The sequence below is a fragment of the Chrysemys picta genome, chromosome 11 (assembly GCF_011386835.1).
Source record: "Chrysemys picta bellii isolate R12L10 chromosome 11, ASM1138683v2, whole genome shotgun sequence".
Taxonomy (NCBI): Eukaryota; Metazoa; Chordata; order Testudines; family Emydidae; genus Chrysemys; species Chrysemys picta.
Genome location: NC_088801.1, coordinates 25911117 through 25925498, shown reverse-complemented (window position 1 = coordinate 25925498; position 14382 = coordinate 25911117). Strand labels below are relative to the sequence as shown.

Here is a 14382-nt window from a genome sequence, read left to right as displayed (position 1 = left end):
TATTATTTCTCAACATATACTGCAGAATGCCTGCCGATACTGAAAGCACCCACTTGTTAGCGTACACTTTGACACAACTTTTAGGATCATTGACTAACAGTGTAATAATCGAAGATTTACAGCAAGGACTATAAAATTAATAGATGCATTGTCGGTGTTATATTCATAGATGTGCACACAATTCCTAACAGCCCCCAAACTGTAGGGCCAGGGTACAGTACGCCACAACGCATTACTGTGACTAGCTGTTAAAGTCCTCTTTCAAAACCTCCCTGAACCATATAGCATCGCACTGATAGCCCTTATATCTGACTATTCAAACTGAAAAGAGAACTGATATACCTCCGCCCTCAATCATGGCAGCAATTTCCCCCTCTTTGCTTCACAGATCTTATGCAGGACACAGCAAGCACTAAAACCATTTGGGATATTTTTCTCACTGAGATTCAGTCTGGTGAGTAAACAAGGCTAGTGCTCCTCCAATCTACCAAAAGCACATTCAACTGTCATTCTGCACCTGCTGAGCCGGTAGCTGAATCTTTCCTTGGTGCTACCAAGGTAACCAGTGTTCAGCTTCACGAGCCAGGGAAATAAGGGGCAGACTGGGTCCCCCACAATAACTATTGGCATTTCAACATTACCAATGGTCATCTGCCCGTCGGGAAAGAAAGTCCCTATTTGTATCTTTCTGAATAGTCCTGTGCTCTTAAAGATGCAAGCGTCATGCACCTTCCCTGACCAGCCCACACTGATGGTGAAATGTTCCCAGTAATCCACTAGTGCCTGCATAACCATAGAAAAATAGCCCTTTCTGTTGATGTACTCCGTGGCAAAGTGGTTTAGTGTTAAAACACGTATATGCTTGCCACCTCTTGCTCCATCGCAGTTCAGGAACTCCACTGATGCAAATACATCCATTACGTCCTGAACATTGCCAAGAGTCACAGTCCTGAATAAGAGGAGACGATTAATGGTCCTACATGCTTGCATGACAACTCCAAAATGATTTCCCACTGACCAGCAGCAATCTGGTATTAGAAGTTTCTGTAGTGCGATCACCACTCGCTTTTCCACTACAAGTGTGACTCTCAGTTTGGTGTCCCTGTGCTGGAAGACTGAGGCAAGCATGGAGCACAGATACAGGAATGAGGCCTTGAACAGCTGAAAGTTCTATAAACACTGCTCATCTTCCCATGCCTGCATTAAAATGCGATCCAACCAGTCAGTGCTTGTTTCTCAGGCCCAGAAGTGGTGCTCCACATCTGCATCTGCTTCATGAATGCCAACAACCTTGAATTGGTTCTCACTCGGACTCACAACAATTTGACCTCCAGGAAATAGTGTCACAATCATAGAATCGTAGGACTGGACGTCAAGAGATCATCTAATCCAGTCTCCTGTACTCATGGCAGCACTAAATATGATCTAGACCACCCCGACAGGTGTTTGTCTAACATGCTCTTAAAAATCGCCAATGATGGAGATTCCACACTGTCCCTAGGCAATTTTATTCCAGTGCTTAATCAGCCTGACAGTTAGGAAGTTTTTCCTAATGTCCAACCTAAACTGCTCTTAGTTCAATTTAAGCTCATTGCTTCTTGTCCTATCCTCAGAGGTTAAGAACAGCATCTTTTCTCCCTTCTCCTTGTAACAACCTTTCATATACTTGAAAACTGTTATGATGTCCCCTCTCAGTCTTCTCCAGGCTAAAGAAACCCAATTTTTTCAATCTTCCCTCATAGGCCATACGTTCTAGACCTTTAATCCTTTTGTTGCTCTTCTCTGGACTTTCTCCAATTTGTCCACATCTTTCCTGAAATATGGCACCCAGAACTGGACACAATACTCCAGTTGAGGCTTAATCAGCGCGGAAGAATTATTTCTCATGTCTTGCTTACAACACTCCTGCTAATACATCCCAGAATGATTTGGGGGGTTTTTTTTGCAACAGTGTTACACTATTGACTCATATTTAGTTTGTGATCCACTATGACCCCCGGATCCCTTTCTGCAGTACTCTTTCCTAGGCAGTCATTTCAGTATGTAACTCACTGTTCCTTCCTAAGTGGAGTACTTTGCATTTGTCCTTATTGAATTTCATCCTATTTACTTCAGACCATTTCTCCAGTTTGTCCAGATCATTTTGAATTTTAATCCTATCCTCCAAAGCACTTGCAATCCCTCCCAGCTTGGTATCGTTCACAAACTTTGTAAGTGTTCTCTCTATGCCATTATCTAAATCACTGATGAAGATATTGCACAGAACTGAACCCAGAACTGATCCCTGTGAGACCCCACGAGATATGCCCTTCCAGCATGACTATGAACCACGGATAACTACTCTCTGTGAATGATTTTCCAACCAGTTATGCACCCATCTCATAATAGCTGTATCTAGGTTGTATTTTCCTAGTTTGTTTAAGAGACAGTCATGTAAGACAGTATCAAAAGCCTTACTAAAGTCAAGCTATACCACAGCTAACGCTTCCCCCCATCCACCAGGCTTGTTACCATATCAAAGAAAGCTATCATGTTCCCTGAGGCTCTGTAAATACCAGTGAATTGTGCATCCCGTGCAATGCTCATGACAATAGTGCAGAGCTGTGCAGGCTCCATGCTTCTGCCAGAGATGGCAAACAGCGACAAGTTCCACGCAGGTTTGTGGGATTTTCAAAATAGGTGCAAAAATTTTGGGATAGAGGTAGCATTATGTGATGCAGAAACCTGCACAACTGACCCCGCAGTCCCAGTCACCCCTGCATGACTTGTTTCTGCCTCACCACACATTGCCAAAACTTACCAAATGACAGTGCACTGGACGGAGAGTTGCATGCTGGGATACCTACCCATAGCACACAGCACTGTGCATCGCAACCAGTGCTCCTAGTGAGTACACACAGCACTGAAGTAAGGAGTCAAGTATGCATACACACAAGCAATATTCTCTCTGTGACAGCTTTATGTTGACAAAATTTGTAGGATAAACACGCCCCCAGACAACCCCAGGGGTTAAGATCCCATGATGGGGTTAAGGAGTGGGACTCACATAGCCCCAGATAGGAAAACTGCCTCCAGGCTCACATAAGGCTCTCCTGAGGGGGGCAAGGAAGGGGGTCCATACCTTTGTAGATTGGCTGTGGCTCCCCAGATCACTTACTGCGTTATAGGTAAAACCACGTTATATCGAACTTGCTTTGATCCACCAGAGCGCGCAGCCCTGTCCCCCCGGAGCGCTGCTTTACCGCATTATGTCTGAATTCGTGTTATATCGGGGTAGAGGTGTATCCATCAAAATAAAAAATAAAAATAGAATTCTCCCAAGCCTATCTATACCTTTGCACAAACTCCACTCTCTTGAGATACCAGACCTAGAATCACTCGTTCCCAAGTTCTGACCTACAGAATTTTGCATTGACATTTGGGTCTACTCTTCTTAAGTCCCTCCCATGGAAATGACTTTGGTGGATTCAGCTGCATTTCATCAGTGCATTTCCAACACGTGAAACTTTCAACTTAAAACAATCTCTCTGGAACAGTAGGCCCTTACAGGGGGAAAAAAATTCTTTTATTTATACAGGCCTAAAGCTATAAGGGCACTGACTGATTTGATTACGCTCTGCCCCCAATATTTCCAAACTGCACCACGTAACACTTACCAAAAAAAAAATTACCATGACAATCTCTTTGCATATATATTTTCAACAAATCCTCATCTTACAAGGAGCAGTAGACTAAAACCTGCTGACAGTAATTACACTTTTTATATTAATTAGTATCCAATACTATGAAGAATAGGAGTTAGATTTGTAGAGTATCTCATCTAACACTTCATTCCCATATACTGTAAAATAAAAATTAATAAAAAAGTCGAGGCAGTTTATTTTTCACATAATTCAAGCTCTGCAGAAACAACACAATTAGATAGGAGATATCAATATCTACATTAAGCCAATAATGTATACTTTTTTAAAGAAATTTTGTTTTACTTATTCCTGATATTACATGCACTTGGTAAAACTAATCTCGCTCTCTCTCTCGCTCTCTCTCTCTCTCTCTCACACACACACACTTTACTGAGGGAGAGGCATATTTATAGAAAGGACAACAGGCACTTTAATATAAAAAGCACCAATGGTGTGCAGCACCTGGTATATATCCTAGTTAGCTGAAGAATGACTAAAAGAAGCTGCTTATCACCTTACTTATTGAAAAAAGTTTATCAAGTTGTAAATGTAATATTAAGCATTCCTTATTAAAATCCAGAAGCCTGAACACTACATACGATATAAGCCAAACACCTATGAAATGTTTCCTTCAGTTGTGTATTGAAAGGGCAAGGGGCGGGGAGGGGAGGAAGAGATCCTATATATCAGGGGTCGGCAACTTTCGGCACGCAGCTCGCCAGGGTAAGCACCCTGGCGGGCCGGGCCAGTTTATTTACCTGCTGACGCGGCAGGTTCGGCCGATCGCGGCCCCCACTGGCTGCAGTTCGCAGTCCCGGGCCAATGGGGGCGGCGGGAAGCCGCGGCCAGCACATCGCTTGCCCGCACCGCTTCTCGCCACCCCCATTGGCCCGGGACGGCGAACCGCGGCCAGTGGGGGCCGCGATCGGCCGAACCTGCCGCGTCAGCAGGTAAATAAACTGGCCCGGCCCGCCAGGGTGCTTACCCTGGCGAGCCGCGTGCCGAACGTTGCCAACCCCTGCTATATATGGTTAGGAAATCATAATTTCGTATAGACAAAAAAGTACATATACATTATGTTCAAGTATGAGTACCAACTTTTGTATACAAGAAGCAACTCTTGGTAAGATATAGTTTTGTTGTTATAAAGACATTAAATAAATTACACTTATATAGCAACTTTCATACAAAAATATCAAAGTGTTTTCCAAACATTAATTTAGCCTCACAACACAGCTGTTAAGTATCAGCATCCCCATTTTACGAATGCAGAAATGGAGGAAGAGAGGCATTAAGTGACTTGCCCCAAATCATACAAGTCAACACAGTTCCAAACAAATATGGAACTTGGTGTCATAAACAAAGAGACGACTAAAGGGGGATATGATAGAGGTCTATAAAATCATGACTGGTGTGGTCATAAGGAAATGTTATTTACTCCCTCTAATAACACAAAAACTAGAGGTCATCAAATGAAATTAATAGGCAGCAGGTTTAACAAACAACTAAAGGAAGTATTTTTTCACACAATGCACAGTCAACCTGTGGAACTCCTTGACAGAGAATGTTGTGAAGGCCAAGACTATAACAGGGTTCAAAAAAGAACTAGATAAGTTCATGGAGGATAGATCCATCAATAGCTATTAGCCAGGATGGGCAGGGATGGTGTCCCTAGCCTCTGTTTGCCAGAAGCTGGGAATGGGTGACAGGGGATGGATCACTGGATGATTACTTGTTTTTCCATAGTGTAAAGATGGAATCTCAGCCTTGAAGGCCTTGTGTCGTGGTCATTACCTTGCATCCCATAAAGCAGTGTTTCCCTAAATTTGGAACATGCACTCCTGGAAATGCACAAAAGGACACCTGGGGGAGCTGTACCTCCAAAGTCTCAGCTTTATTGTAAAAAGGAAAAAAAAAGGCCCTATACCTGTTATGGGTACAAAAAAACTAAACAAACTTCAAAATGAGAAGTGAGCATACTAGATGCAGAAATATTTGCTTGAATTTGCAGAGAGCCTGAAAATTAGCTCTGAGCTGCCAGTGAGGATACTTTAAGTATCAGTATTGTTGACTATTTCACTGATCAAAGCACATAAGAAAATAATCTCCATAATAGGATACTACTTTAACACTACTATTTCCCAAAGTGGAGTGAAGGGTTGTGAAGAACTAGCAGGCATCATGTATAAATTAACCTGACGACAAGGACTTTAACAACATATGCAGGCATTAAAGGGAGAGAGGCATGACTGTTTTCATTTTCCTGAGGAGAGACTCAGTTTTCAAAAGTTTGGGAAACATTCCCCAAAGGAACAGGTACAACTATCTTTAAAACCCATCAATGCCATTCATTAAAGCACTGCAGTCAAATGGAAATCTGGTCAATTTCAAAACATGAGTTAAAAAGTAGTTTAATGCTGCCTTTGACCCTACCACCAATGCTGGTGGTTATATGCTTTCACCACCACCATATGAAAAACCCACACAAACAAAAGAGGAAAAATGACTATTGGCTCTGATCCTGCAACTGAATCTACAGAGAACTACACTCACTTCAGTGGAACTCTACCTCAGGTGGACCCTTATGCCTGAGCAATATATGTCTAGGATTGGGACCTAACTATATAAATAAATAAAAAGATGAAGAGACAAGTGGAAATGTTTATACAGGGAGTACTGTCAAATACCAAAGACAAACAAGAGGAAAAATATTTTTCTACGTCTTTTTTGGTTATAGTAGTCTTCACTGTTGCTTGTAATAACAAAAATGTTCAGAATTAGGGAAGAAGTGTAATTTGTGCAAAATGAAAGCACTCTAGACCAGCGTTTTTCAAAGTTCGGGTCATGACCCAATACTGGGTCATTAGTGCCTACTTGTTCCAACACCGTGCTGCGCCCCGGAAGCAGCCAACAGCGGATCCGGCTTCTAGGTAGAGGGCCATGGGGCACCATGCACTGCCCCCGCCCTAAGCACCAGCTCCACACTCCCATTGGCCAGGAATTGGCCAATGGGAGCTGGAGGGAGGGAGCGAGCGGTGCTTGCAGGCAAGAGCTGTGCAGAGCCATTTGTGTACCTCCGCCTAGGAGCCGGGCCTGCTGCTGGCCGCTTCAGGCGCAGCATGGTCTGCAGTGCCAGGACAGGTGGGAAGCCTGCCTCTGCACCCCAGCTGCATCACTGACCGGGAGCCGCTGGAGGTAAGTCCGCACCCCAAACCTCTGCCCCAGCCCTGAGCCCCCCCCAAAACCCAGAGCCCTTCCTGCACCCCAAACCCCTCATCCCCAGCCCCACCCCAGAGAGTGCACCCCCATCCCTAATCCCCTCCGACACCCCAATCACCTCCCCCCCAAACCCAGAGCCCCTCATTCCCAGCTCCACCCTGCAGTCCTCACCCCCACACCTCAACCCTCTGCCCCAGCTCTGAGCCCCTCGCACACCCCAAACCCATCATCCCCAGCTCTGTTGGGTCACGGGCATCAACAATTTTCTTCAACTGGGTCCCCAGAAAAAAAGTTTGAAAACCACTGCTCTAGACCAATTGCCTCAGCTGGGGAACACGTGTGCTGCTTTGGAAGTACGACCAGTTCCAGGCAGCTAGGAAGTAAGATGATGAACTGAAATCAGGTTTCCAACATTGCAACGGAAGTAGAGAATGGAGAAAAAGACAAAAAAAAAAAAAGACATAATACAGAGACCAAGGGAATTCAATTTACACTGCCAACACCCAAAATTACATGATGGTTTAAATGAGTACTGAAAGGAGTATCCTCAAATGACTGAATCAAAGACTTAAAAATGAAATGTACCCATTTCAGTTTTAAGATTTCCCCCCCCATGCGTTCATTAAAAATATTGTGCATTTTAGCACCGTCTGACAATAGCCTTACCTTGCTACTCTTTATAACCGTTGACTTTTAATATGAAGTCATGCCTAGTTATAAATGAACGAATGCTCATATCTAAATTTCTGAGTTAAATCTCTAATAGCACTTCAACTGCCCAGTCACAACTATCAATTACTGTGATGTATTTGTGTCTGTAACTACACAAAGGAAGTCAAATCCACCTCTTAAAACCTTCCATTACTCTTGATTTTGGCTCATCTTGTTATTAAAAATTAATTTTTACCTTAAGGTGTAACACAATAGCCTCTGATAATATGTATTTTAATTCAGATTTGATAGTTAAGTGCTAGGAAATACATCAAGTACTAGTGTACTGTACTGTTTTCTGAATTAAGATTATTAAGTAGCTTTTCAATATAGCATCTGAGGAATTTGACAATACTCCCCTTCTCCGCACCTTCTAATACTAAACACACACAAAAAAGAGAGAAGTTCTGTTGTCACTTATGGCATCATAAATCCAGATTTGTTCCATTTAAATCAAAATAGTTTCTCCATATTTATGTAATTTTAACTGAGAGCAGGATGTGGCCCAATAGGTCAATTCAAGATTAAAATTGTGAACATCAGTAGATTCAGATCCTGAAGTGCAATCCTACATTCCCTGCACACACAGAACTCCCATGAAAATTACAGATACATGGAAACACAACATTGGGCCCCCAGTTTGTATAATGTCATATCAGCAAGGGTACAAGCCTATTAGTAAAATACTGAAAATGGCAAGATATTTCCAGAATTTATTTGAAGATTCACTGGTAAAATGGTAATATTAAGGGTCAGATTGTGATACTGCTCCGTGTAAGGGTACCTTACTACACAAATTTTTCCCACTGAATTCAATGGGATTGCTTTTTGTGTTAAGTATTTTTCAACGTAAATGGCATAACAATCTGGACTAAGTGTAGTAGTAAGACATTATAATATAATGTAGGAGTAGTAGAAATGAACAGTAAAATTTTAATAAAAAATTTAAACCTCCCATTCTAATCACAATATAGTATTTGTTATGTGAGAAGAATCTAATACTTCAAAATTATCAGAATAAAACACACACAGAGAATTTATGTAGAAAAATACCCACAAACCTTTCTTCATTACGGGTTAACAGTTTTATTTGAACCTCAGTTTTTGTTATGATGATAATAGTATAAAAAAATTGAGATGCTATGAAACATGTTATTTTTGGTGCAAATTAAGGTTCAGAGAAGTTCAGTGGCTTCTTATGAGCCAAAACCACACAACTTATTGCACACAAGAGGACCTCTGCACGCACATGGGTCCCACTAACTTCACTGAGGCGTCATACAAGGGAAGGGGTTCACATGCAAGAATGAAGCCAGAGAAACATCTCAGTTTGCTTGTCTGTACAGTGAATTTAACTATCAAGCTGTCCTACTCCAGCTCTTTTCAGTGTATTTCTTTGTAGGGGTAGCTTAGTACCTTTCCCAAACCTGAAGAACTCTGTGTAGCTTGAAAACTTGTCTATCTCACCAACAAAAATTGGTCCAATAAAATATACTGGATATCACCCACTCTCTATAATCTCTCAGTAATTAAACACAGAGTGAATAACAGGCTTAACTGTCAAGTCAAAAAAAAAAAAAAAAAAGCTGCATAAAGTAGATCTCTCTCTCTCACACACACACACACACTAGTAAAAACTGTTGCAAATGTAGTGACAATAATCTTAATTTAACATTAGACCTTGGAATTCAACCAGAAATTATGTTTGAAGTGGCTAGCATTTACGCTTGTATATTAAGCCATAACAATCTCAGTATGAAATGACCTTAGAATTGAAAAGTATACCAAACCCAGCCACATTTTTAGTGCAGTGGGGACACAAATTTTGCTCATAAAATAGAGATTGTATTATTTTAGTAGAACATTTAGTAGATCATTTACATATAAAAAGGGATTTTACAATGCAGAAATTAGCCCAATACTCCCCCCCCCCCCACTGATTTAACTGGAACACAGGCAATTTATTTCTTTCCCCCTCAATCACAGACTACAGAATTCAGAAAATGTATATCTGACTTTTACTTACTTAAAGTGTAATTTAACAAGTCACACTCTGAAAGTTAGAATATTCTAAGAGACATATTTAAAAAAAAAAAAAAGACTGCCACATATTTTTTTTAAATATAAATCAGGAGTCATGTTTGCCATTTTAAGAATTCCCATACTCCACAAACAATCAATATGTCACACGGTCTACTAATGGGTCTTTTAAATTACGTTTTACTGCAAGGAAAAGAAAGATGTATCACCTCCAAGTTTGCTTTGTTAACATTAATGTTATATTGCTGTCTGTTTAAAATTACACACACACATTCCAGGGCTCTAAGATCAAAATACAGTAGAGCATTGTAAGTGCTGAGCACCATACATTATAATTTGTAATACAAGAGAAATACAATGAGGTCAGAACCATGAGTAACCAATGGAAGACACAAAAGATTTCTTTCAATATTAATAGTTAAATGAGAAAGCCAATCAGAGAGAGTTGGAGCCTTCTTTTGACAGCCAGAACCTCTGAAAAGCCAATCCACAAACATAGTGGGCTGGCTACAAGACGGAGACAGAGATTCATTGAAGAAATTCTTATGGGTGCATTTACTCTCAATTCTGCATAAGTACAGCCACACGAGGGGACATCCTGTGTGCCTGCAGTGAGCCGGATGCAAATCTAACAGTGCAAGTGTCAGTCTTTAAGAAGGACAGTGACAAGTTCAGACAAGCAGCACTGCAATCATGGACAGCAAGTATTCACAGTGCTGTCCTAATGCTCACAAGACTCATCTTAAAATTACCTTCTAGTAAAGATACAGACAATAATGTATCCTACCTACAGTACTGCAGAAATGGACAGCAAGCATTCTACAGGCAATACGTTTCCTAATACTGACTAGCTTACTTAAAATCATCTTAACACTAAACAGCATGGTGTACACTGTAAAATCTAGATCTAGTTATAGATCCAGCTATGCTGTAACAGCAGGAATTTTACATGCACAACTGAACACCACTAACTCCTAGTTACTGTGTTTCTTAAACATTCATGTACAAAGCATTCTTATAGCAGTTATATTTCCAACTATAGGATCTGCAACAGCAGACAGCTGGTATTCTATTTGCAACATTTACAAAGCCCTTCCTCAAGAGTGCAGTAATGCAGGCTGCACCAGAGTGTGTATATGTTTTGCAGGCTGCAATATCACTCCAGTTTCAGCAATGAACAGATAACGCAGCTCCCAGCAGGTTATTTAAAAATCTTGAACTACAAAGCACAAAAGCTTTCCAGTATGATGCACACAGCAGTGTATCTTCAGTTACAGCACCGCAGCAATGGACAGCTGAGCTACTACATGGCATGCATACTCCCTACATCGGATGCAACAGTTAACAACCAAACTCAGAACATAAGAGCAGTCTGTCTTTATATTTCCAGCTGTCAATGTGGGAATGGGGGTCTTCCCCCCCCCCCATCCTATTTCATTCTCGTTTAGTGTCAGTCCCATTACCCCCCATGGTAGGACAGTATAAAAGCAGGACGTTCCTATTTTACAATGCAAAGCCTTCCTGGTTGCACGGAAAGAGCACAGCGCACACAGCCCCCTCCACTCCCCTGCTGCCTTGGAGTCCCACATACACAACAGTGAAGAGTGCAGCAGCACAGGCACGCTACGCCAAGAGCGGCTGGCGCGCACACTCCCCCATTCAAGAATGCCTCTTGCGCCTACTTCTCTCTTACGCTAGCGTAAGAGCCTCCCCCGGCTAATCAAAACACTCGCGAGTCGGGACGCAAAGAAGATGGCGGAGCAGGGCCCGCTTACGGCGTCGGAGGGGAGTTTACGCTGCGCTACTTGCGCAGGACCCATAAGGAACATGCAAGGCTGCGGCGTAGAGCGTGCGTAGCGCGCTTGGTGAATACCAATGGCCTATTTCCCGGGAGGGGAGGGGGTGTCTGATAAACAATGGTGCCCCCCCTGCGCAGCTTCCTTACCGATTCCTCCTCCTTCTCCATGCCCGTGGGCATCTGCGGCACGGCCCGGTTGATGGAGACGCAGTCGTTGAGATCGGGCATGTCCTTGCCGCGGTAGATGGGCAGCGGTTTGGCGGCGTCTAGCGCCCGGGCTCGGAAGGAGAGTTTGCTCATTGTCTCCCCCTCACAATAACACCCCGGGGCCGGGCGGGCGGGGGGCCCCTCACTGCGGCCGCGCCGCCGCCTCCCAGCCGCTCCCGCACCCGGCCCGCAACACCATGGAGGGCCCCGCCGCCCCGGCACAGCTCCCCGCAGAGCCGCCCGCAGCTCGCAGCGCACGCCCCGCAGCCCTAGTTCCGCGCCGGGCTCGCTCGATCCGCTCCCTGCGCCATGGCAAACATGGCGGACATTAACCAAAGCGGCCAGCGATCCCGGCAGCCAACGCGAGAGCTGGCGGGGTGTGGGGGGGGAGAATGGAGAGGGAGTGAGAGGGGGCGCCGGGCTGCGCGCGCAACCAGGCCGTGGGGACAGAGAGCGAGCGCGGCGCAGGCAGCGCGACCCGGGCTGTGGGGTGTGAGGGCCGGGCAGGCGGCCGGGGACTCTGGCCCGCGGCGCAGCGGCTCGGCCACATCGACCCTAGCGGCTTGGCGGCGGGAGTTCGTGCCCAGGGCCGAACAAATGCGTTCACCCGAACCCTAAGCACCTACGCTGGTGTGTGTACACACGCCTGCGCCCACGTGCGCAAATACACCTTCGCACATGTACAGCTGCACTACTGCACACACCACCCAGCGCACCCACCCACCCATCTAAACACCTGCAGTTTGCAGCAGTTAATGTAGAGGAGTTGGGGATGGGTACAGCCAGATGCACAAATACATTTCCCCCCCTGTACACTCTACAAAACAACACCCACAACAGACAAGGAGCTAGCTCTCCACCTGCATGAAATATATTTTATATAGAGAGAGCTGCACCGTTCCCAGCACCACATACAGCTATAGGTCTACACCCATTCAGGTGCAGATAATACACAAATCAAATACACAGATTTACATACCCAAAATATATAAGATGGCATTTTATAGCAATGTAGTTCCCATGTCATTTAATGCATTATTAACATATTGAAAATGAAGGAACACTTTCCAAAGAAGAGGTTGATGTAATTGAAGCACATGGGAGTTTTGGCTGTCAGCTTCAAAGAGACAAGGATTTCAAACATGGTTCCCAAAACTCACAGAGTTTGTCTATAGTTCAGAGTTAGTTAGAGTTACCTACATGTGAGGTAACGCCTCATGGTAGCCTACCTCCAGTGAGATTCTCAACTGGGATCTGGCCATATTTTGACTGATCCAACGCCCATTAAAATCAAGTGAGCTTTGGATTAGGTTCATCATAGCCTCTAATGATGTAGCACTTAGGCAAAACTCTCATCAACTTCTGTAGGTTCTATACATGTATCTGTCAAATATCTGAGTTCAGGATTCCATGTTTCTCCTACAGTAGTTGATAATATGACTCAGGGGACTAGCTAGCCATCTGAAATTTGGATACAAAGTAACTAATGTGATGCACACCGTCACCCTACCCACTGATGGGAGAACATCTAAACTCCCAAAACAGAATATGTTTACTAACACACAAAGTGCAGTTATATTTAGGTATCAAGCAATGTAATAGAAGGCATGATGAAGAATAAAAACAGTACCAGTCAGTCACTCCTAATAAAAGGAATGATCTTCCCAGGTCTGCCACAGACTCGGGCATGCAGAAGCGGGGAGATGACCAGGGACATGGGCCTCCCCAATAATCAGTGGGTCCACACAGCTCCTCCAGGCCCTGGGGCTGCAGCGGGGTCACAGATCAGAGCTCCTCTGGCTCTGGGGAGGCATGGTACCCCCAACACATTGGCAGGGTCACTGGGCTCCTCCAGGTCTGGGGCTAAGGCAGGGTCAGCTCCCACTGCAGCCCCGGGGCCAGAAGAGCTCTGCGCCCCCACCGCAATCCCGAGGCCAGAGAAGCCTTGTGCCCCCACTGTGGCCCCAATGCTGGCGGAGCTCTACACACACACACACACACACACCCTTTGGTATAACAAACCCCTGGCTATAAAGGCCAAATGGCGTGGATCGCCAGGAGTTCATTATAACGAGGGTGTCCTGTGTTTTCTCCTAACATCAGGTGTTTAACGTGTCCCTCAAAAAATGGTCAAATTTAAAATTCCTGCGCCCCCAAACAGACTCCTTGTGTAACCCTGGAAAAATCACAATCTCTCCCTTCATTTCCCAACTTTGAAATTAGGATAAATACTTTTTCTCCAATATTTTGTCTGTCTAGTCTGTTTGGATTATAAACTCTTCTATTTGTACAGTACCTAGCACAATTAATCCCTGATCTCAGCTGAGTCATATAGGCACCACTGTAATTCAAATAGTAATCAGTATGCAACAAACAGGGAGAGGAGAAAATTGTGGTAGTGGGACAATTATATTTGCAGAAAATGGCATGCCAATGCTCCCAATTCAGACAGGATTTTCCCCAATTCTGAGGGAATTTTTTAAAATGTACATTTGTATGTGATGCCACAAGTTAATGGAAAAGCTTATCTTTAGCTAAGGACATGCAAAATTCACAATAAGAACTATAAAATTTGCAAGAACTTTTCTACAAAATTTAAGCTTTGGTCTTCCCACAGCAATTGCACTGATCTAACTATCTTAATTTCAACAGCCTTATGTGACCACTCTTCAATGGGTTTAAGAATAGCGGATATTGATTTAGTTTAGTTACAGTGTTATCAAA

The 14382-nt window shown here is 43.8% G+C and overlaps 1 protein-coding gene across 4 annotated transcripts in view; it reads right to left on the bottom strand.

The window, feature by feature from the left end:
* EPC2 (enhancer of polycomb homolog 2) overlaps positions 1-12013 on the bottom strand; it is an 84536-nt gene extending 72523 nt beyond the window's left edge. For 2 of the 4 annotated variants that reach the window (XR_010591561.1, XR_010591560.1), the window contains exon 1: positions 11599-11890. Coding sequence is in view for 1 of the 4 variants with exons in the window: in XM_005296437.5 (XP_005296494.1) it covers positions 11599-11751 (153 nt within the window). In the remaining 3 variants the exon portion in view is untranslated. Of the gene's footprint in view, positions 1-11598 lie in introns of all 4 variants that reach the window. The other 2 variants (XM_005296437.5, XM_065561645.1) reach the window with 2 other exon arrangements.
* Positions 12014-14382: the final 2369 nt, after the last annotated feature.